We start from the raw sequence: 24,683 nt of genomic DNA on the forward strand, positions 1-24,683 counted from the left end.
AAATGGTTGCATTTTAAATGGCCATTTAATATACTATCCTGTAATAGCTCGGCTCACACAGCCTAAAATATTTACTATCTGGCCCTTCAAGAAACACTTTTCTGATCCTCAGAACAGACTGAGGGCTGCCCATCTGGGTCTTATTCATCACCATATTCCTAGAATGTAGCACAGCGTACAACACATGCTAACACCGCAAACATTTTGAGTCGAAATTCCAATTTACTGTCCCCAACAAGTGCCTGCCTGCCCTCGGGTGGCGATCAGGTGAAATTGCAGACAAATATCCCTAGGGCCTTGGAAAATCTGAGGGATCAGTCAACTTGCGCCTTTGTCCACACATTTGTTGAGCACCAGGTCCTGGTAGTTTCACACTGAATTCCTTGAGGTCTTAATTTCCTCATTAAAGACACAGGAATAATACCACCACATACAGGGTTTTGTGAAGGCAGAAGAGTCACGAGTTCTGACAGTGCTGTGATAAACCGCAATAGACTGGACAGGGTGCGTGAAGACACCCGCAGACAGTGGCTACTCCCCGTCACCGCTGCACGTTTAGCTTTGAGGATAAGAGTGTGAAAACGTCCCCAAGTGCACTTAAGGACGAGCACGGGGCTGGTCTGCATGAAGACTCTTCCTACACCAGGGTCAGGTATCTAAGTGGCCCCATGGGCCCCTCCCCCCGCCCACAATGCCCCTCCTGGTGGGGGTGGGGTCCCACACTCCCCTGTTGTCTCCTCATCATGTGGGTCTGCCTCCCCAGGAGTGGGGGTCTCCAGGGCCCGCTGTGGGTGTGGGGAGGCGGCCGCTGCCGTCTCTTACCTGATAAGCTGAAGTTGGACTGGTGGAGGTTTCTGATGGGAGGAGGCTGGTGTTTGGAAGGCGAGGATTTGGCAGAAGGAGCAGGGGTTGCATATTTGGGTGTAGCTGGCACCTCATACACAGGACCGTCGTACATGCCTCTGGGCACCCCTTGCAATCCTGAAACCTAAACACAGGGAGGGGGAGGGCGACTGACGGTCAAGGTGAAGTGTGCCTTCCTGTTCAGACGGGCTGGAGCCCTGCGGGCAGGAGTGTGACCTGAGGTATCTCACACACACACACACACGCACACACACACTCTCACATAGGTAGCCTCTCCACACTCCCACATGCATCTACACATACATATGAACGTTCATACACCACACAGGCACCCACTCACTCCACATATACACATGCACACACACATGCATTCACACAATCCATCACACATATAAAGACATGCGCACAAACACATACACAATTAACACATGTGCACGCACATACACACACCCGTCACACACATACACACACAAGCTGGTCTCTCTGGCAAACACCAGCCCTGCAGTGTGGGGAGCAGGTTGTCATGGTGACACAAAGGCCCCCCAATTAGGGAAGATAATGGACCACAGGTGGGAGTTTATCTGCAGCATGAGCTTCCTCCTCTGAGCTGGACTGGAAATGGGACCCAGCTTGCTCCACGCCATTTGACCTCGGGAGTGAGTGCTAAGACTCTTCAAGGAAAGAGGGGGGAAAAGGTGCAGGAAGGAAGGGGAGGGAAGGGAAGAAGAGGGCGACCTGAAGGGCATCTAGATGCAGCGCTGCCAGCCCTCAAGTTCACTAGAGGCTGTTTATTTTTATCAAAACGGCAATGCCTACAGTGTCAGAGCTTTCCCAGCTGTGTGACGCTAGTCAGTCCCTCCCTGCTTCGAGCACCAGGCTTCTGATCTGCAAGAGGCTCGTGACACCTCACACAGGGGTGGCGAGGACTCCGACACGTGCCTGATGGGCACCCTGGTCAGTTTCACCCAGACCCCCCATCCCCACACGTACACACCCCTTTACACTTTGCAAAGCCCTGCAACCTCCGTGATCTGGTAGCTACCGTAGCCCTGAGACGCAGGCAGGGCAGTGTCACTGCTCATGTGTGACACGTGAGCCACGAGAGGCTCGCCCAGCTGTGACCTCTGTTGAGTGCCGCACATGACGGACACCAGACCCACGCACCTTGTTCCTGATTCTGACACGCTGGTAGAGATACTCGGGGAAAGGCTTCCGCGGGATGAAGCGGCCCGTGCCCCTGTCCACGCTGCTGTTGCCGTCCTCGAAGACAATCTTGCCCTGGCTGATGACCACCAGCGGGGAGCCGTGGCACTCCATGCCCTCGAAGATGTTGTACTCCACGGCCTGCAGGCGAGAACAGCACGCCGTTACAGCAGCCTGCACGGCGCATGGTTGTGCAGGGGTCCCGCTTAACCGCGGGCGGTCACGGGCGGTGCCAGCAGCTCTGCTCTCTGAGCAGCTAATACTCCAGCATGCTCTTTCATTTGCAAACCCAGCCCCTCGCTGTTGGGCATTTAAGTTGAGGGTGGTTTCATATAATCAAACTAATATCATCTGAGGCATCATGAGGGTGAATGGGGGCCCTGAGTTAGGCAACATGGCCGCTCTGACACTAACAGACATTTTTGTGTCTTAAACAAAAACATGTATTTTCATTAGGATAGTTTTCTAAAATTAAATTATGGGTCAAGGGATATCAGCTTTTTGAAGGCATTCTTTGCACATCGTCAAATTACATTCAGAAGGCATCAGACTAGTTGACATTATATCTGCAGCCGGGGAGAGGCACGTCAAGATTTCATGTCTATGAAATCCCCTCTGGCATTGGTAAGGTCACTTTTACATTTTCTTTCTTTCTTTTTTGCTAATTTGAAAGACGAAACATTTCCTTAAAAATACACATTCTTTTCATTACTCCTAAAGTAATATAACTAGCCCTAGCTATTGATTATTTTAAAAGCAGGTCATGTATATACATATTTTTTAAAAAATCAAAAGAAACAAAAGATAAGTGATTTTTAAAAAGAAGCTCTCTCTTCCACCTCAGACTGAGACACATGCCTCAAACAGATTCATCTGCCCCAGGTATTTTCGGTGCATGCATAATGACAGGCGCTCTATACAGTTTTCACCTAGCTCTGTTCTGTGTCAGCACATGCACATGGCTTAAAAATGTTTTTAACATGTTAGCATTCTTTCAGCTGCTGTACTATACTCCATCATGGGGATGGATGACCATCTACTTACGCAGTTCCGGGGACGGACAACCAGGTCCTTTCCCTGCCTTTGCTAAACACCATGCTGAAACACACTTTCATGTGTCCACCGGCACGTGTGGACATCTTTCTAGATGTCAAATTTGGGGCCAAAGAGTAAACAGATTTTGCCTTTGGCAGATGCACCCTCCCAAACGGTGGCACCAGTTTCGATCCTCGTCAACAAAACTCTGTGAGCTGGCCTGCCTGCCTCCCACCGGCTGACCACACCTGCGGCCGACCACGCCCCCTGCGTCTCAGTCACTAGCATGGGTGAAAAAGAGCATCTGTCATGACTTGCTTCTGGTTAATAATAAGTGAGACTGGGTCTGTTTTTAAATGAACAGAAACCATTTGCATATTTCTTCTTGGGTCCCTGTTTGCGTTTTTGCATACTGTTCTGTTTATTAGGTTCTTGGTATGGGTATCTTAGGTCTCTCTGCATCCTTAGGTTTGCTGGATGAGCGAAGACGTCCAGGGCATGTAAGATACAAAGCACAGACATAATCTGCCACCATAGGTGTGGGGTCTGAACACGGGACAGTGTGAACCCGGGGCTGTGCACATACAGTGTGCTTCAGGGCCAACGCTTTCCTTTGTTGCGTCAGCAGTGGATATAAAACGAAAGCAGGAGGTTTCTGAGCTACCTCTCCAGCTTGATAACTAAATTGGAGAAAGAATCATGGACATCGTACTTCCCCTCTCTGAGCCTGAGAATCTCGGCAGGAGAGAGAGAGAGAGAGAGAGAGAGAGAGAGAGAGAGACCAGAATGACAGAGACAGAAAGAACGCATGCTCATACAGCAGGGATACCAAGCCTGTTCCAACCCAATCTCTCCAACTAGTCAAGAAATTTGAAAGACCGAGTCATTCCAGATATCAGATCACACCCTGGCTGGAAACTTCGTCAGTCATTTTTAACCAGAGGTTTCTAAAATGATCGCAAAGGAAGCATCACTTATCCAAACCAGGAGCGTCACAAAACACCCAGGACTTACCGACTTGTGGCTCTTGGCTGTTATGGTCTTCACCTTGTCGGGGTCCCAGATGACCACGTCGGCATCCGAGCCCACGGCAATCCGCCCTTTCCTGGGGTACAGGTTAAAGATCTTGGCTGCATTGGTGCTGGTGACAGCGACAAACTGGTTCTCATCCATTTTGCCGGTCGCCTGAAGGTAAGATGCACCGATGAGAGAAGCACCCACAACTGGGTGGGAAGGACAGAGACGCAACCCTACACCTGGCGGCTGGAGTCCTTGCGAGGAGACAGTTCTCCCCTCTCCCCAGCTGAACACAGGCCCTCCTGAGAGAGCAGCAGGGCTGGCCTTACCACAGCGGGAATGCAACCGCTCACAGGCAGGCTGACATTTGCCCAACGGCCACTAGAGCACCGTGTCAGTGTCTCTGGGTCCAAGTTTAATAGAAAAAAACCCTGGGCTTCAAGTCAGTGAAAAGTCATCTTTACAGAAACTAAAATGTGGTTAAAACCAAAATATGCATCATCCTTAAAGAGTAAGGGACACATTCCTGTCACATCTGCGAGTACAGAGGACTCCACAGGACTTGTGCCACTTTCTTAAGCGTCACACGTTTTCTCACGGCCCCTCCTGATGTACTTTGCTTCAGTCTTAAAGGGAGAAAGGAAGGAGAGTTAAGAACCAGCAGTGCATAAAGCGCTGGCTTTTGATGGACCGGGTGGAGTGCTTCTAGGAGGTTCCTGGGGGGTCCGATGGGGTGCTGCCTTACCACCGCCTTGTCCCAGACGACCGTCATCCGCTCCTCTATCCCATTGACACCCTCAGGGATCAGACTGAAGTTATCCTTGCCCACTGCCTTCTGGGCAGTGCTGTAGGGACAGTGGCCGCTGCCAGTCACCTGCAGGTCTCCACTGACAAGGACGAAAACAAGGTGGGGTTCAGACCTGAGTTCAGGTTGAAGGGCAGCCCAACTTCAGACACCCAGCACAGGCTGGAACCTAAAGCCCCAGAGAGATGGTGGGGAGAAGGTTTTAAGGCATATCCTGGGCATTAGTGAGTGACATCGGGAGGCCCAGTGGCCTTGGGTGTCTTGTTGAACCCTGGGAGGAGCCCTGGGCAGCCTCCACTCTGCCCTGTGTAAGGCTCCCCAGGTGGGCTCCTCTTCACCTGGAAGAGAGGGATCTGACCAGAAGAGGTGCCAGGGTATCCTGCCCTAAGATGCTGTGATCGGGGACCACTGGGTCTGGAGAGCCCAGAGGGCCCCCAAGGTGATGTGGGTGGTTGGAGGATGGCTGCATTCTCTGCGTTGAGAAAGGAGCTGGGGGAGCAGAAGGTGAGGAAGCCAACTGGTGACTCTGCTTCCTTCAATCTCACTGAATCCCTGAACTGCCTGCTTTGATGCGCTTTGGCTTTGCACATCCCACACACCTGCTATGACTATATTTTGCCGTGTATAATGTGCTCCCATGTATCAGGCACACCCACATTTTCGGCCCAAACGGTCAGGGAAAAAAATCTTTCATTTTAATTTTCCAAGGGATTTTCCAATAATTTTTGTAAAAATATCATCTAGATTGCTAGCTCCCACCTAAAATGTACGAAAAGAAATGTTGTGTTGCTCACCCTGTGGTAATAAGGTCGGGCATCACCTATCTTACCACGTCAGTCACTTACTCTGTGGATAACTATACTGGGCTCTTCGTTTCATTTCGTTGCATCAGTGGCCGACATTTCAATGCAAGTGCATCATACGTTCAACAAAACTGATCATCGTATTCCAGGGTGTTATTTTGCATACGGATATCGTTACTGATTTCTCGATTTACACTTTTAACTCATAAGCATCAATAAAAGAATTAAAACCATTTATATAGATTCAAAATTAGTACTACCCATGTGTAATGAGTATCCTTATGTTTCCCTCACAAATTTGGGCAAAAAAGTGTACAGTATACATAGCAAAATGCGGTAAATCCTGGCTCAGCCCCCTCCAGGCTAAGCAAGCCACCCCTTCTTTTCTTCCTGTACGAAATGGAGAGAATGGAACCTCCCATCCAGGACCATGAGGAGCAAAACAGCTAATCCTGGACTCGCCTAGCACACGCCTAGCACACGCCTAGCACACGCCTAGCACACGCCTAGCACACGCCTAGCACACGGCAGGCAGGCGCCAAATACACTGACTCCCTTCCTCCTCCTCCATCCTCTTCCTCTTCTCTGTAAAGCGGGCTGCATGCTGAATCTTATCTCCGTGTTGAAAACAAAGAAAAAAGCTGAGTGCAGCCAATAAATAAATGGATGGATGTGTGGATGGAAGGATGGATGGATAAATGAACATAGAAACGAGTGCGTAACATTCACAGCTCCAGCATGTGCCCGCGGGCCTCAGAGTCAGGGGTGTTCACAGCGGGAGGCCGCTCACGTCCCTGGCCTTGGAGCTGCACAAGCTCACCGGGGACCGTGACGTGTGCTGACACTGGTCTTACCACGTCAGCTGTTGGTGTTGGGCCCGGCTGCTGTTTATGAGCGGTGCTCACGGCACAAAATGCTCCTCAACGGTTGCAGCAACGTGACCCAGTTGAGTGGGTTTGCTTGTTCGTCCCCTCAGGCTTTTGAGACAATCCCCTCTGCTATATTCGGAGCCCGGAACCGGACACCTGAGTCCATGGACTGAGGGCAGCACTATTTTATGAGGCGAAACAGCAGAGGCAGAGGCCGTCCTCCAACTCGGAGCCCCGGGGCACGTCTGCCACCCTCTAGATGTACAGAAATACATTCCCCCGTGACAGGCACTCGTCTGCTCCACCAGGGTGCGTGCACACGTCCTGTGGGCCTGGCACGGTTTAAGCCATGGGGCTGCATCTATGAGCAGAAACAGACGAAATCCCTGTGTTCACTAGTGAGGGCTGGGGGTCGGGACCATGTGGTGAGTCACGAGAATGCATGTTAGGAATTAAAACAAAGTGTGTGGGGGGGATAGGGGGGCAGGGTATGCTGGGGAAGGCTGGGGCTGCCATTGTAAAGAGGGTGATCAAAACCTGTCACCGAGGAGTCGTCTTCCAGCCAAGACCTGAAGACAGCAGAGGAGCAAAGCACGAGACATCCTAGAAACGAGTGCTGGGCAGGGGCATACTTAGCATGAGGCCAGTGGGCTGGACCGAGGGGGTGGGGGAGAGGAGGGCCAGAGCAGCTTCGGGGGGACGGCCTGCGGGACATTGTGGAACCCAGGCTTCACTCTGGGAGATCTGAGAGATGAGAGGGAGCTTGGTCTGATTTAGGTTTTAAAATATCTGGGCGCCTGCTGGGAACAGACTGACACGGTGGGGGTGTGGGAGGGGCAGGATGGAAACGGAAAGGCCTGTCAGGAGAGATGACGACAGCCTGAGCCAGGACGGCCATGGCCAAGGGGGTGCGAAGTGGCCAGATTCCAGGGCCCTTGGTCCGTGTCCTGCCGTTCCCTGGCACGCGCAAGACTGTGGAGCAGTCTCTGTGGGGAAGACCTGGAGTTCGTTCTGGACTGGCAGCTGCCCACCAGACATCGGGCTGTAGGTGGTGAGTAAGCTGGTGGCTGTGCAAGTCCAGGGCTTCTGCACCGCTCGGAGGAAAGATTTCCATGTGGGTTTGCACCCTCGGCCCCTGCAGTTTCTTCTGATGAGAAGCCCCATCTTACGCTCACCCATCATGCAAACTCCTACTCATTCCTGAGCTCCAGGCCTGAGGTCACCTCCTCCATGAAGCCTTCTACACGTCTCCCAGTTCTGAGCATGCATCTCTGCTTCCAAAGCAGCCTGCACTGTGGCCTGCAGAGTTCTTTCCTCACACTGGCTAATAGCAGGTAAGGGACTAAAGTGGCTGTGCTCCTACCGTGTGCACGTAGCACAGCACAGCATAGTGGCCACTTAGTGAACCCTAAAGTCCAGGCCTTTTACCCACATTGTCTCATAACCAGCTCTGCGGTAGGTACTATATTACCCCCACTTTATGCATGAGTGAACCGAGGCAGAGAGACAGATATTCCAGGTTGTATGATGTGCCCAGAGTGACACAACCAATTAGCGGATGAGGCAGGATTTGATTCCTGGTCTCTCATTCCTAATCCTGGGTGCTCCCCAGTATGTCCTAGCACCTGGCACTCAGTTGGCACTGGAATAGTTGCTGAGTGAAGAGGAGGTGGTCAGGAAATGTGAATGGAACAGCGAATGGTCTGTTGAATAAAATGGACCCTCAGGCCCCTGGAGGCCTGTTGTGAACAGTCCCAAGGTCTGTTCTGAGGACTCCGAGCATCCAGCCCCAGGCCTCCCCCACGGTGCGTCTGACCCGGCCTGGGCTTCCCACTCTTCAACCGTCCGCCCCAGAACCCCCGCCCCAGCTCTCACCAGGCCAGTAAGGAGGTCAAGTAGTCAGGCGTGGTGGGGTCCGGGCTGAGGGGAGGGGACGTCACGAATGCCGCCGCCTTGGCCCAGTTCTTGCTCCAGTAATGGGTGCCGTCCGTCCCCAGGCTGGCAGCAATGGGCTCTCCAAAAACGAGGGGGCCTTGTGGGACAAACACAAACACGTGGTTAAGAGTGAATGGTCTCTCAAGGGAGAGGCTGATGCACAGAAGTAGAGGATCTCTGAGCCCTGAGAATGAGACTGGCCAGAGGCAATGAATCGTCCACCTTCTCCCAGGCTGCACCACACCCCCGCCCCCAGAGACCCCCCAGCCCCCAGGCACTCAGCACCAGCTGACTTGCTCAGCAAGCTTTTGGTCATTAACGCTGTTAGTATTGGGGTAGGACTATTATCTCCTTTTATAGACTGGTCAACTGAGGCACAGAGACATGACCTGCTGTCTGTTTGGGTTCTGCCAGAAGCAGATCTTCGAGTAAGGACCCAAGTTCAAGTGTTATATTTGGGAGGTGATTCCAGGATACACTGGTTGGGGACTGAGGAAGTGACATGGGAGACAAGAAAAGGTGAGTTATCGAGTCGCAGCTGTAAGCACCTGCAGCTCAGTGCATGGGGACGTCTAGGAGACTGTGACATGCCTCAGAGGCGTCCCACTCCCAGGACCGGGGGCTGGGCTGCACATCAACCCCCTGTTTCCCCAGCATCCATTTTCCAGAAACTCCACCCTCCTTCTGGGGGGGGGGGGCAGATGTGCTTCTGCCAGAACAAAAGCCCAGAGGCAGAGTCTCAGGGCTTCCCAGTAACAATCTCTGCATGAAAGACAAATAGGGGGGATATGGCCCACAGTACTGCGGCCACGCCAAGGCCACCAGCCCAAGTGGGAGGCGGACTTTGGGCTCTGGAGCAGTGGTCCAGTAGTGCGTTTTGCATCTGCGCCATCTGAGACAGCAGCCACCAGACACATGTGGCTCTTGAGCATGTGAAATGTGGCTCGTGTCACTGAACAACGAACTTAAATATTGCATCTAATTTTACTTGAAATTGAAATGGAAATAGCCAACATGTGGCAAGTGGCCCCCTTAAGTCTAGGGCCTGCATGCTCGACTCCCCTGCACACCAGCTACTGCTCCCACACGCCTGTAACTTCCCTGAGCCTCAGTTTCCTTATCTCTAAAATGGACCTAAACCTAAGTGAGCTGTGCTCTACCAGAGCACTCCCTATAAAATCCTGTTAATGGTCAGCTTTCCCTTAAAAAGACTAAAACAAGGTCATTGGGGCTAAAGCCACTTCCAATATGGCAGCCACCTTGAAGCACTTGAAGTTGGGGTTGGTCTGAACTGAGATGTACTCACTGTAAGTGTGAAATACACACTGGATTTTGATGACAATGCAGAAAAAAGAATGCATAATACCTAATATTTTTTATATTGATTACATGTTTTGAATATATTTGGTTCAATGAAATATATTATCAACTTTTTGTTAAATAGAGCTTGTAACACTTCCCATATAGGGTTCCTGTGAGAATCAGGAACGTAATGTACATGGAGTCTGGTGGACGCTCAGTAATGGTGGTTGTTTGTTTCTACCTGGCCTTCTCCACCCACCCACTGCCTCACAAGACTCAGTGCACGGGGCTGGTTTTGTCTGGGTGGTGAGTGTCCTTGCTGAATGTCCACCATGGAAAGGATTCTGGCTGCTATCTTTGTGTAACGAGCACTGCCCACTTCCTCCATCCGTGCTCCTCTCCCCGACTTTGGGAAGGAAGGCTGCTCTGGGCATCTTTCTTCGTTCTTGGTCTGCTGGGGGTTGGGGACTGTGGACCTCACTGTCAAGGCCTGGGGACGACACCCGGTCCCTCCTCTGAGTCTCCTGCTGAGAAGCCACCAGGCCAGTCGAGTACACCCAGCTGAGGCCTCAGCCCGCAGCCCTTGGTGAGGCAGGCAGCCTGGCACGGCGGGCCCCACTTGAGAGATGAGGCAGCCATGACAGGAAGTGAATGGCTGACATGGAGCTGGGAAGGGACTCCTGGGGACCCACCAAGGACTCTGCCAGCCGAGCACTTCACGTCCATGAGCCCAGCAGGTCTGTTTAGAGCGGAGGCAATGGAAGCTCCAAGAGGTTAAGTAGCGCATCCGTCTTAGAGCTGGGCAGCTGACTTCCTGGACTATACGCCCCTGATGTCCAGCACAGGGGCTGCCCCCAGACCCTCCGGCTCTGGAAAAATACCTTCCTCCTTCTCCACCTGCAGCCGAGACTCTGTGTGGGCCCCACAGTGGACCCTGGCTGCAGGCACCCACCATGGGGCCCGAGACAGGGGGCCCAGGATGACGTGCCCAGGGAGAGGGCGGGAAAGAGGGCAGCAGGGTCCAAGAGCTGATGCAGCCCCAGCTCCCTCACTAACCTGATGAGAAACCCAGGAGAGAATGTTAATGTCCACAAAGCTCTTTAAAACACTGTCTCTTCCGACCCCAGATAAACGCCCCAGCTACAAATGAGGCTCCAACACGACTTCCCCAAGGTTACACATGGCACATGGCACCCAGGAATCAAACCTAAAACCAAATGCACATCTCGTATTCCGCCATCTCATCCTCCCTTTTCAAAATGTGCAGCAGGCCCATGGGGCTACAGGCGGTGTGTCTGCCCGGGCAGCAGCCCCACCAGCGAACCGGAACCTGCTGGGCACCCCCTTCTCAGGGCTGCGTACCTCTCTTCCTGGCCAGGGTGATGATGTCTGCAGCGCTCTTGCTCATCACCTTGGTGATGTACACGGGGCAGTTGATCCGGCCGGCGATGGTGATGGCCCGGAACACGGCCTCGGCCTCCAGCTGGGCACACACACCCACGGGTTACAGGAGGGAGGGTGAGGGGGCAGCCACCACCCACCCCGAGTTCCCTGAATCAGAGCCCTTCCACTTCCCTTAAGTAAGTGCGATCAGAGGGAAATCTACTGCACTGAAGGAGATTTTTAAAAAAGGAAGGCAGGAAACATGGTCAACATGGATTTGGTTAGAAGGTTAGAAGGCAGAATTACGTTCTTACACTGCTTGGGGTATTCTGCACGTAGAAGGGGACAGACTAGGCAGAATAAGGCACCAAAAGGCCTATGAAATGGTCCGTGACATAAATGAACGCATGTGTCTGCTGTTCATTCATTCATTCATCAGGTGAAACTGCCTGCTGTTGGGTTTGGTCTCAGCCCCTGGAGACCAGAGCCTCCTGAACAAAAGGACCAGTTATGTTTTGTATTGTTTTGTTCTTAACGTAGAGTCTGGTGACGCCCCACACATGGTCCTGCTGCCCGTGGCTGGCACTGGAGGCAACGTCCACATGACATAAAGGTTGTGAACACTGTCACTGGGTCCGTCCTAATCTCACCGGGGCCCAGGAGCAACCAGCCGGGGCCGTGGCGCTCACACGTGGAGCACGGGGCTCGATGGGCTGCCCTGGGGGAGGAGCCAACTCTGTGCTGTGTCCGGGGCCAGGCCCACAGCGGGGGCCCGGGAGACCGTTCATGGAATGATGAGGACATCAGGAAAGATCCTCAACGCCAGGGCGCCCGTCCTGCTCCATGCCCAACCTGCTTGCCTTTCTCGGTGCCCCCTACACACACGTGCACGCGCACACACACAGGCACACACACACTCTGCCACTCCCAAGGGAATTCATCATTTCAGGTCTCGGGAACAATGGGCAGCATGCAGGGGCAGGAGCAGCTGTTTCGTAGGCGTTAGGCCTGGGACACATGGCTCCACTTCACTGTTACCTAATACAAAAAGTCCTTGGGAAGGAGCCCTGTCCAGTTTGCACACTGAAGTGTCCCCAGGGCCTTGGTGTGAAGTTTCTGGCCCTGGAGGCAGAGCCTCTCCTGGTTCCTCCGATTGGCCTGCAGCCCCCCAGGGCTCCGAGTCAGAGGGCAGGTCGGGGAGGACCATGTGCTGGTTGGCTTGGTGGGGGGACGGGGGCAGATGGGGCTCTGGCGGGGCTGTTCCCGCTGGACCAGCACCGTGAGCCCCACAAGGTCAGTCCCAGCAAGTGCAGGCGCTTTACCTCCTCAGGTCTGCTCAGCGCGTGGCCTTCCGGGCCCGTGATGCCCATCGCTAAGATACGCTTTTGTTCCTACAAGAACAAGGAGTCAGCTGTCGTGGAACAGCAGGGCCAACACCGGCCGGTCCTCCAACCCCGTTAGACAGACGGGCAGCTGGGGCCAGGGCGTGCGTGAGTGGTCTGCAGGGTCGAACTTGGGCTGGGGGCCACCCAGTGTCCCCTGCTCCCTCCACCTCACCTGCCCTCCTTCCCCACCTCTGCAGCCCTGGATATCGACCCCCACGCCTGCTCTCTGTGCAATCCCCTGGGACCAGCCAGAGGAAGCAGGGGGAGAAGAAATGAGCTACAAAGACCACTCCCATCCTCCCAGTGCCTGAGCCTCTGCTGCACGGCTGTCCTTGGGAAGGACACTGGTCTTGGTGTTGCATGGATGTGGGCGTCTGCTGCAGGACTGACCATCTCTGTGACCTGGACCTCAATCTTCTCTTCTTCAGATGGGGGACAACAGTGCCCGCGCCCCAGGGTTGCCATAGTGAATCAATGAGGCAGCGTGTGTGAGACGCCTGCACAGCACCTCGTGTGGAGTCAGACCTCGTCACTTGGCAGCCAGCCCTCATTATTGCCACTAGTTCCCTCTTCCTGGTACCTGGTACCTCCACTCCTCAAGTTGATCATATGACCTTGAAATGGTTCCCTGAGCTAATGACCCAGATTCAAATCCAAGATTTTCTCACCCCAGGAATGCTTTAATTTCTCAAAAAAAAAAAAAAAAAAAAATCACAATTCCCACCACATCTATGGTTATTAACCTTGAGCTTATGATAGGAACATAAACTGGAAATAATTTCAAGGTCTAATGGTTGAGGTGGAGCTAAGTAAACAGAGGAATAATTTCAGCGACAGCAGACGATGTTTACAAGCATTTTTGCAAACTGTTTGCAAAACGATTTTATGATGTGGAGAGATCTTTATGTGAGATCGTTCAAACGTCAGTTACTACTTCTGTTGGAAGGAAGGTAGGAAAGGGAGAAAGGAAGGGGAAGAAGGGAGGGAGGACAAAAATGACACAATGGGACGAAAGCACAAATCACAGAAAGACTGGAGCAGGGTTTTTAGTTAAAGATCAAGCACTGAACGCCTGCATGATTTTCGCTCCGTTTTGAAACTCCACCAAAGTGACAGAAAAGGTACACAAAAGCCAAGAGAATGCAGAGAAGACAATAGAAACAAAATTTCGGAGGCTGAAAAGCAGAAGTGCAGAGGTAGCAGATTTATGGGAGCTGAGAGAACGAAATATTAAGTTGGCCGTGAGGAAAGTTAAGAAGGCCCTGAGGCAAAGCTTAAGAACTGGGGGCTCCAAACGGGTCTTCTCACACACCGCTGCTGGGGTGGAAGTTTGTACCTCCTGGAAAACTGTTTAGCAGTAATTACTAAAGCTAACAGTGTATGTCCATCCCCCAGGAATTCTGCTCCTAGAGACAAACTAGCAAAAATAGGAACATATGTTTAGCAAAACACTGAACCAGAACATTCACAGAAGTTTTATATGTAATAGCCCCAAGTTCGAAACTATCCAAATACCCACCATCTGGAGAAGAAACGGTGATATAGTCATGCAGTAGAATTCTACATGGCTGTGAAAAAAAAAGGCTATGGCTTCGTGTAACAATGGGGATGAATCCCACACACCTGGTACTGAGCAAAGAAAGCCAGACGTACGAGCACGTAATGTATGGCTCCATTTTTATGACGCTCAAAACCAGACAAAACTGAGATGTGTGTGGTAGGTGACTTCTAAGAGACTCCCCTGTCTCCTCATGGATTAAACCAGGTACCAAACTGTCCAAGGTTCACAGGGCAGGCAGGTTACCCACTCTGTACAGATGAGCAAACTGAGACACACAAGACCACGTGGATGGCAAAAGGCCTCACTGCAGATGGTATGTCCTTGCCTTGGCCCTTCACTGCCTAGTCACCTCACTACTCAATGCCTACACCCCCTTCTGTCATGCCCTTTACAAGGAGGAGCAGGCTGGGGTGCAAGGGGTGGAAATGCACACCACTCACCTGAGCTATCAAATCTCCGTTTTCCGCGTGGACCAAGATCACAGCTCCCAGCCCCTTAAGGAAGGTGAAGGCTTCATAGAGCTAAGGAGGGGTAAACGGGGACCGGGAGAGACAAAATATCAAGCAGGAGCATTTGCAAAGACTGCCCTTCTTTTCATAGTCAGCCACTCCCGGCCCCTGCAGAAGCAGCACGCCGCTCCAACAGTATCAACGGGAGGTCTTGTTCACCAAGGAAGGCCTGAGAGAGGCTCTTCCCTTCACCTTGACCCCCTCCAGATCTGAAAGCAGGAGGCCGGGGTGGGGCAGAAGTGATCAAAGTCACACCATGCAGGATGGGACCCTCTGTCCCGGTGCCATCCAGACCTTCTGCTTTCCCGTTGGATGTGCTCCCCTGCAGTGCCTGTTGATGGTGACAACTGGTGCTCAGAAGTCGATTTTGGTTCTACTGAAATGGTGTAACTAAACCTGCTAAGTCTGCACTGTAGCCACCCACATACCTCGGGAGATGTGTATGTCCTTACAATTGTAACCCGTGTCATCTGATGGACCACAGTGGGGTGGGGGAACACGTTCTCCAGTCATTCCAATTCTCAGATAATATACACCTGTCCAGCATCACCTGACTTAGCCAGCGCAGGCCCTGCCCCTGCCCCACGCCCTCTTCCCACCCGTAAGGGATCTGATCGACGTTTGCACCTGCTGCGGACCAAAGCCACCGTGTCCCTCTCCAGGGGCTTTCAAATCTTAACTGTTCTTCCTGTGTGCAAGACAACACCCACCCCCCCCACCGCCCCTCGAATGTGTGCTTTGAGATGTAGACGCAGGCGAGGGAGGCACTGGGGGGCATAAAGCACCTTCAAGGACCTACATCCAAAGTCCGCTCAGCTCCATCTATTAACCAGGGCTTTGGTGGGACAGACATTAGAATGAAACAGGTGACCCCCAATTATGCCGGAGTGCCACGTGCTACTTCGTCCATGACGCGGCACGCCTTCTCCGCGTTGTGATGCCTTCTGATGATTACAGTGAAGGCCTTCGGGGCATCTTGGAGTGAGATTTTCTATAACACCAAGTGTTTATTTGGAAAGGCAGGACATGTGCTCCTCCCCCTGCACATCAAACGCCATGATAATAATGATTAGGAGCTTATTAACACCCACGTGGCACCGCTGTGTGCCAGGCACTGTCCTAGAGCGCTACGTGTACTCAGTCACTTAATCTTCCCACAACCTCTGTGAGGCAGGTGCTATTATAAGCCTAAAGCACAGAGAGGTTAGGAGAGCCGCCCCAGGATGCACAGCAAGGCCAGGGTTTGCAGCCAAGCAGTCTGGCTCTGGCATCCACGCCCTTCACCGCCACACTGTCCCACCTTTTTAATAAGCAGCAGGCAGGACAACGGTAACAACACCAGACCAGGAGTCCCAGGGCTGTAAGGCCAGGTGCCCAATAAATAGTGACCCCGAACCTGTACAGCTTAGAGCATCAGCTTCCTTAGCTCATTTCATCCACATAACAACTGTTTGACGTTGGCAGGGCCAGACATGATGACATCTTCCAGATGAGAAAACTGAGAAAGGAGGTGACTTGCTATTGGTTTGAGGGACAGCCAGGGAGCTCCTCCAGGGTCAGACCTCACTGGATCGCCTCTGAACTGGCCTGAGGCCGGAACCACCTTGGGAGTTTTCGAGAGGTACCGATTCCCGAGCCCTACCTCCAAGTGTGAGTGATGGGATCTAAGAGTCTTTTTAATGAGCCCATTAGGTGATGCTGAAGATGGCCAGGTTTGGGACGCACTATGCAAAAGACCCGTTGTTCCACCCCACTCGTCGCCGGAAAGGAATGGGGGCCCAGGAGCGGCGATGATTGGCCCGAGATCACACAGCAGTCTAGTGTCAGAAGCAGGACGTGAGCCCAGCGCTCTCCCCTGCCAGGTCTGACAGGTCCCCTGCCCTGTGCTGCCTCGCCTGGCAGAGCTGGCCCATTCCTGCCCAGGGAGGACGGGAGGTGTGCAGGACGACCTACCTGGCTATCAGACATTTGGTAGAGATCCTTATAGGCCATGTAGACTTGGAAGGAATTGACACCTGTGTCAGGACACAAAGAGAACAGAAAAATGCACTTCAGTAAAAGAAGCATGTCTTGGGAGGCCGGTTGGCTCAGATGGTTAGAGCGCGGCACTCATAACACCAACGTCACCGGTTCGATTCCCACATGGGTCAGGGCACTGTGCCCTCCACCACTAGACTGAAAACAATGACTTGATTTGGAGCTGATGGGTCCTGGGAAAACACACTGCTCCCCAATAAACATTGAAAAAAAAAAAAGCATATCTTTCCTGTAAAAGTTGATGATCACAGTAGAGTGGTGACCACCAGGATAGAAGGGTGCCATCGGAATTCCGTGGGGGCACCTAGCCCAGCCTGGTGGTATGAGCAAGGGTCAAAGGAGGAAGGTCACACCTAAACTGAATCTGAAGGGGGAGGCGGAGGGGGGGGAGGAGGGGAAGAGGGGAGGGGGAGCCATGCGGCTGAGAGGGAGGGGCGTGCAGGCGCACGGACAGTAGGCTCCTAAAAGCACATGAGGTGTGCAGGTACTCGAAAGTGTCCGGTGGCTGAAGCAAAGGGAACACATGCTTTTAAAAAAATCCCCTGTATTTTTTTTATCATAATGAAATACCAATAACAAAATTCACCATCACAACCACTTTAAAGTGCACAAGTCAGTGGTGTTTAGTGCACTCACTATGTTGTGCAGCCATCACCTCTACCTAGTAGAGCATATGCTTTTAAAGGGACTGACATGATCAGATGTTTTGTCTCAGACTATCCTGGAAGCAGAATGGAGGCTGGGCGAGCAGAATAGCAGGAGAAATGGAGACAGGCAGGAGGAGGCTGAAGGCAACCTGGACAGGTGAGCTGAGGCTCTGAGCCAGGGCAGGAGCTGCAATGATGACAGGGAGGGATTCAAAAGGCCGAACTGAGAGCACTTAATGGGCTGTACTGACGAGCCAGCATGGAGCGGGGAAGGCAGGGAGGGCAACTCCCTAATTCACCTACAAGCGGCTTGAGCACAGGGACCACAGCTTACATATTATTTCATCTTGCTCACCCATAACATGTGCCATGCAATTGTTGATGGACTCAGGAAACATTTGGCTAAGCAGATGAAGAATTTAAGGCAGAAGGATTAAATGGCATCGAGACTTCTTTTATACTAAGCAATAGTGAAGACAAGCCAAAAATCTTTTTTTGGGTAGAAAATCTTGGCAACAAAAATTTCCTTTCCCAAAAGAGCAGGAAAAATGAAAAGAAAAAAATTTCATAGATTAACATAAAAGTATCAGTTTCAAATTAACCAAGCAGGCTTAAATAAAAATAATAGGACAACTGGTATTATATTCCTTGTAAACATAAACCCTTTTTTAAATACAAAAACTCAGCATTTAGACATAGATAAAAGATCAAGGGGGAAACAGGTAAAACCAAAGTGACAGGTAAATTCATAGCCTTAAAATGCATCTTTTTTTTTTTTTTTTTTTTTGAAGGGATGGGGAAGAGTAAGCTTCCATGATAAGAAATTTTAAAAGAAGAAAATGAAAATTCACTAGAAATTAGAAGTAAACAATACAAATAAAAGCAGAAAGAATAAGAAAACACAATAGAATTTGTAAAAACACCCTAAAACCAGTACTTGGGGTGGGTAGGTAGGGTAAAGCTATCTCAGATTAAAAACTTCTGTAAAATATCATGACAGATTACACATTATAAATGGAAGTTAATTCTTAAAAACTCAAAATAAAAAGCAAACAACCAACATGGTAAACACATCTGCAACACGTTTAACAGAAGTTTAAAAATACCTCTTATTTAAAACACCAGACAGTGGTTACTTTTGGGGGGAGAAAGGAGGTGTGTCAGGGACCAGGAAGCTGGGGTGGCTGGCAAAGTTTGATTTCTTGCCTGAGTGGGGGAACCTCATAATAATTCATAAAGCCACACTTTTGTTCTGTGTGGTTTTTCTGTACCTATTTTCTGTCAAGAAGATTAACTAAAAGCAAAGACGCAAACCTGCCAAAGGCAAGCAGTATGTTTAGATAACTGAAGAAAATAATGGCTAACTAATAAAGATAAGGAAAAGATTTGTATTTCGGGCGTCAAAGTAATGCAAATGAAAACCTCAGTATTGTACCACATTTCACATGTTGCCAAATGCTAGAGAATGTGCATCAAAATGAGTCTCTTACATAGCAAGGGACAGTGAAAACTGGCACAAGCAATTTGCGAATGTTTTGAAAACCAGTTGAACACCATCTATCAAGAGTCATATAAATGTTTCCGTCACTCTACTAGCACTAGAGCTTCGGGAAATACAGGAGGCTCTGGTACACACAAAACCTCCCAAGTTCACGAATGCCACTCAAGGAGGTTCCACGGAACATCAGTCTAAAGGATTATACTGAACACCTATTGGGTTGTCAACTCGTTCTTAATACCCTCCAGTTTTCAGTTCTTTCTGGCATTTTCTAGTAACTGCCCTCGTCCCTATCTACCCCTTAGCCTTGGAAGTGGCCATGTTCATACGCTGTGGCCCCAGACCACAGATGGTTAGTCCAGAGCTGGGCATCTGACAGATGAGAAACTGAGCCAGCAGGAGGGATTGAGTCCAGGTGACAGCAAAGGATACCTGGCTGGTCTCTGAACTAGAGATGTCCCCTCGGATAAAGGGCAGGCTGTTCGATTCCACCAAAGGAACCGTGGAAGTAGAGAATGCAGGTGGAGGGTGACAGGGAGGTCAGAGCTGGCAAACTCAGAGGAGAACTTGGATGACATGGGAGACGCGCTGGCACAGGGATCCTTGGATGCAGGTCTCCAACACTCTGCAAATCTGCTCGTCTCACTTCAGCCAGGCTCTAGACCGGCTCTGCTGTCGGCAGTCAACACAGGGACGCTGACATCTGTATCAGCGAAGAAAGACCGAATTCATCCACAGTAAACAGGTGTCTTCACTGCAGGGCTTCTGAAGGCTTTCACAGGATGATGTGCACTGAGAATACTCAAGAACAGAGTCAACAGTGGGCACTTCCCAAACTTGCTGGACCCCAAAAGCCCTTTCTCATGCGATACTTATTATCTCGCTCATTAGATATTGACTGAGGGCTTACTATGTACAAGCACCATTCTAGAAGCTAGAGATACAAGGTAGGAAGGATCCCTGTCTCTATTCTACCAGGAATAAGCAAACAAATAGATAAGATCACTTCATGCAGAGATAGGAGCTAGGAAGCCATTACACGAGCTGCTAAATTTTTAAAGTTGCACAGAAGTCTTGCAGAGACTCCCATCAGGAGGCAGAGTCTATTCCAGTCCTTGAATGTGGGTTGGACCCGAGACTTGCTCTGGCCAACAGAATGAAACAGAAGTAGCCGTGTGTCACACGTTCCAAGCCTCGGCCAGCATCAAGGGGCCTGCAGCTCACTCTCCCTCTGGGGACCACAGTGAAAAGAAGCTCACGACAGCCTGCTGGGGAATGGATCATGTAGAGAGGTGTCCTAGCGGCCCCTGCCATCCCAGCTCAGGCCTGAGGCATGAACAAGCCAGCAGAACGGTCCAGCTGAGCCCAAACCAACACAGCTCTCCAGAGTGTGTGTGAGCAAATAAACAATCGCAGTTTTTCAGTAGCTGTGAGAAAATACACATACAATTTGCCACCTGAAACCACTGTTAAGTGCACAGTTCAGGGGCATCAAGTACATTCACACTGTGGTGCCACCATCACCACCATCATCGCCAGAGCTCTTCCTCTTGGCAAAGCGGAAACTCCCCATTCTCCCTTCCCAGCTGCTGGAACCCGTCAGTCTACCCTCTCTCTCTGAATCGGACTCTTCTAGGCACACGGAGTGTGATCATACAGCGTTTGTGCCTTTGTGACCGGCTCATCTCATGGAGCATGACGTCCTCAAGGCTCATCCCCAGTTGTAGCGGGTGTTAGAATGTCCTTCCTTTTTATGAATAATAATCCACTGTGTGGATGGACCACATTTTGCTTATCCATCCACTCTCCGGGGGGACATCTGGGTTGTTTCCTTCTTTTAGCTGGAGAACTGACACCGAGCCCAGCCGGTGGGGCTCGTGCTGGGGATGGGGGGCCAGCGAGGTGACTTGTCCAACGTCACACCAAGAAGAGCAAGGGCAGGATTCGACCCCAGGCAGCCCGACTGCAGGGATCTTTCTGTTCTGCTGCTCCCTGTGTTACGTGACAAGTCGTTTCACCGTGCGCTTGTGTGAGAGACAGAGAGAATGGTGAAGCAGCCCAATTTCAGAAGATGACACCACGGTAAAGACAGAGCCCGCAGCTCACCAATCCGGTGCAAGTGTGGCTGCTGCCACCTGGCCTGTGCTCCAGAAGTCCCCTCTTCACCATCACTCCCCACCACCACCACCTCCACCAGCCCCCACACAGGCGGAGGGCAGGGAGCACCCAATGTCCACGTCTAGCTCTTTGCCCTAGAGAAATATTTGCACCAGCAAGCACAGGTATCCTCGCAGAGCTGTCCTTTCCCCCACAGCACTGTGTGGAATAGCAAACAATTGGAAACAGCCTGTAGTGGGTGCTGTGATGAGCCCCAAGGTCCCCCTCCAGGAATGAAGGATTCGCCCCTCCCCCGCTGCTGGGAGAGCAGCAGGCAGGAGACCCTCAACAGTCAGCGTTATTGAGCCTCCCCCATGAAGACACCAGCCTAGCTCGAGGTCCCGCCCCTTCCCAGAGGGGCCGCACCCAATGCCTGGTTGACTGGAGCATGAAGTCCCCTGGCGCTTGTCCTTCCTTAGGAGAAATCTAAAGGGTGGCCAGGTTTCAGAGTGCCCTGTGGCCACTCCTGCTTTCTCTGGGTCGCTCCTGACGTCAGTCCGTGGGAGGCAGGATAAAGATGTCCTGAAGATGTCCTCTCTCTAACCCCCAGAACCTGTGAATATGTTCCCTCCCAGGCAAAGGGACTCCACAGAAGGGATGAGATTCCCAACCCTGAGCCGGGAAAGCATCCTGGATTTTCTGGGTGGGCCCAATGCAATCACCAGACTCAGAGAAAGAGATGTGAAGAGGGAAGCAGAGGCTGGAAGGATTCAGGGCCGTGGGCCAAGGGATTCACGCAGCCGTCAGAGCTGGAAAAGTCCAGACAAGGCTTCTGCCTGGAGCCTCCAGAAGGAACACGCCCGCCAACACTGACTTTAGCCCATAAGACCCATTCTGGACTTCTGACCTCTAGAAATGTCGTTTGTGTTACTTTAAACCAAAAGGTGGGTGGTGTTTCAGGAGCAGCAGGAAACTAATACACACTCACTTCCTGCAGGCCAATCTCTGCTCCAGAGTTTGCTCCCTGGGCATCCTGACAAGAGTTTTTATAAAAATTTGCCAACACAATACCTCCATAAAAACTGAATCCTGGAAGTCTTATGAGAAATGAAATGTGTGCTGACACGGGATGATAATAAATTACTAACTAAGAATCTAGAATCCAGACCACAGGCCAGACTGCTCTAAGCACGTGACATATATCCTCTCATTTGATCTTCAAAACAACCTTTTTATTACCTACACCTTCCAGATGGGGAAACTGAGGTAGATACGCTGAGTAATTGTCCCAAGGTCACAAAGTTGCTAAGTGGAGGAGTCTGGTTGTCCGTGACATTTTATTGAGTGAAAGAAAAGCATACTGCAGAATACTATGCATATTATAGTTACACTTATGTAAAACTTATGCATATGTGAGTTTGCATACACGTATATAAATAGGATACATATATATATATATATATATATTCAAAGGTTGTGTATATACACACACAAATAGGATAAATGCCTGGAAAGACAAACACCAAATGATCACTTCTTCAGATATTTTCATATTGTTTCAATAAACATGTACTAATTCTGAAAATTAAAGAGCATTTTACAATACAGGCTAGATACTTAAAACCCGTAAATTCACCTAAAAACTCCACCAAGTCTCTTCCTTGCAAGTTTCTAGTCAAGGGAAGAAAACAGCTCTCTGCCCTCCTCCAGGACAACACAGTGACAATGACCCCCCAAGTCCCCTCCCTGGCAGAGCACACTCCCATGATGGCTTATAGCCCCGGTGTTCCACCCCGATCCGCTCTCCATGTCCACATCCATAGTTAGGCTGTTTAAATGGACTTGGTGAAGCCCCTAGTAACATGGACAAATACTTGCTCAGGATTTACCCTTAAGTGAGGAAAGCGGGATAAAGTCATTCCCTTATCCGGGAGGGAAATGTTCCAAGACCGCCAGTGGATGCCGGACACCGCACATGGTACCAAACCCTATGTGTACTTTCTTCCTATACATACTTAGGATAAAGTTTAATTTATAAACCAGGCACAGTAAGAGATTACCTAATAATAGAACAGAACCATTATAACAGTCTACTGTAACAAAAGTTATGTGGCTGTGGCCTCTCTGCTTATGTCTCCCACCCACAAATCTAATACCTTTTCCATCTTATCTAAGCACTTACCACAGTGTGGCTGTAACTTTCACAGTTTGAAGTGTGACCGCAAAACTAGCATGAATTTCTTTTTGTCTCTTCACAATTTCATGGGCAGAAGATTCATTTTTCCTGTAGATCTTAAGAAACTTCAGCATATGTGGTCACACAATTAAGTTCGCAAACTCATCCTAGAAAAAGTGCTCCATACCTCACTGCTGAATATCACTATGGTGACCTTCGAAGTACTCCCCTTAGGAAGCTATGCAGCCACGCCAGTGCCTAGTCCACCCTTCAAAGCAATTGTGGAACTCTTTTTCTGGAATGGCCATCAGAGCTGTCATCGTATTACCCCTGATGTCTTCAATGTCATCAAAATGTCTTCCTTTCAGTATTTCCTTTATCTTCAGGTAAAGAAAGAAGTCATTGGGGGCCAGATCAGGTGAGTAGGGAGCGTGTTCCAATACAGTTATTTGTTTACTGGCTAAAAACTCCCTCACAGACAGTGCTGTGTGAGCTGGTGCATTGTCGTGATGCAACAGCCATGAATTGTTGGCGAAAAGTTCAGGTCGTCTAACTTTTTCATGCAGGCTTTTCAGCACTTTCAAATAGTAAACTTGGTTAACTGTTTGTCCAGTTGGTACGAAATCATAATGAATAATCCCTCTGGTATCAAAAAAGTTAGCAACATCGTCGCAACAAGTTCGCAAACTTAATTGTCAGGCATTGTTTGATTTCTTTCCTTATTAAGTCAAGAACTGCCACCTTTTCCCTTAAAGGAAGCACTTTACAGATTCCCTGCCCACATCCGAATTGTCAATATCACCACTCTTGCACTTTGGGGCCAGTAAGTAAAATAAGGGTGACTTGACCACAAGCACTGCGATTCCAGTGACAGTCAATCTGACATCTAAGATGGGCCCTAAGTGACTAATAGGCAGGGAGCATATACTGCGTGGAGACGCTGGACAAAGGGTGGTTCATATCCCAGGCTGGACAGGGGAATGGCCTGAGATTTCATCCTGCTTCGCAGAATGGCACACAATTGAAAACTTATAAATTGTTTATTTCTGGAATTGCCCCTTTAATATTTTCGGACTCCAGGTGACTGCCAATAACTGAAACTGTGGAAAGTGAAACCGCGGGTGGGGAGGGCTACTGTACAAAATTGTAAAGTCCCTTGGCTTATGATTCTGTAAAAACAAAGAGTGTGAGTCCCAGCACCTGCAATGGAGGCACTGCTGATGCCTTCTTGGTAAGGAGGCTCAGACCCACGAAAAATCCACATACAATTGGACATTCACATAAGGAAAGACCTACACAAAATGTTTAACGCCATCAGCAATTAAAGAACTGCAATGTGCAGTGGTAGGCTGACTCTCACCCATCCAATGAGCAAGGGTTTTGTAGCAACAATCACACCTAATGGTGTGAACACGAAAGGAGCAAGACACGTGGGTGTGCAAGTGCGTGCACCTTCCCGGAAAGCAACCTGGCACTAAGTGTCATGATCTTGGAAAACGTTAAAGACTTGACCTCACAATTTCACTTCTGGAAATCTAAGGACATAATTGGAAATAC

The 24,683-nt window shown here is 50.5% G+C and overlaps 1 protein-coding gene across 3 annotated transcripts in view; it reads right to left on the minus strand.

The window, feature by feature from the left end:
- Positions 1-24,683, minus strand: part of CRMP1 (collapsin response mediator protein 1) — a 50,781-nt gene that overhangs the window by 1,817 nt on the left and 24,281 nt on the right. For all 3 annotated transcript variants that reach the window (XM_074321132.2, XM_074321138.2, XM_074321141.2), the window contains exons 5-13: positions 16,625-16,686; positions 14,603-14,683; positions 12,539-12,607; positions 11,196-11,316; positions 8,472-8,628; positions 4,865-5,006; positions 4,117-4,287; positions 2,029-2,208; positions 823-988 (exon numbers count right to left, since the gene is read on the minus strand). In XM_074321132.2, coding sequence (XP_074177233.2) covers positions 823-988; positions 2,029-2,208; positions 4,117-4,287; positions 4,865-5,006; positions 8,472-8,628; positions 11,196-11,316; positions 12,539-12,607; positions 14,603-14,683; positions 16,625-16,686 — 1,149 coding nt within the window. The remainder of the gene's footprint in view (positions 1-822; positions 989-2,028; positions 2,209-4,116; positions 4,288-4,864; positions 5,007-8,471; positions 8,629-11,195; positions 11,317-12,538; positions 12,608-14,602; positions 14,684-16,624; positions 16,687-24,683) is intronic.

Source organism: Rhinolophus sinicus, chromosome 1, assembly GCF_057876585.1.
Source record: "Rhinolophus sinicus isolate RSI-liver-muscle chromosome 1, RSI-T2T, whole genome shotgun sequence".
Taxonomy (NCBI): domain Eukaryota; kingdom Metazoa; phylum Chordata; class Mammalia; order Chiroptera; family Rhinolophidae; genus Rhinolophus; species Rhinolophus sinicus.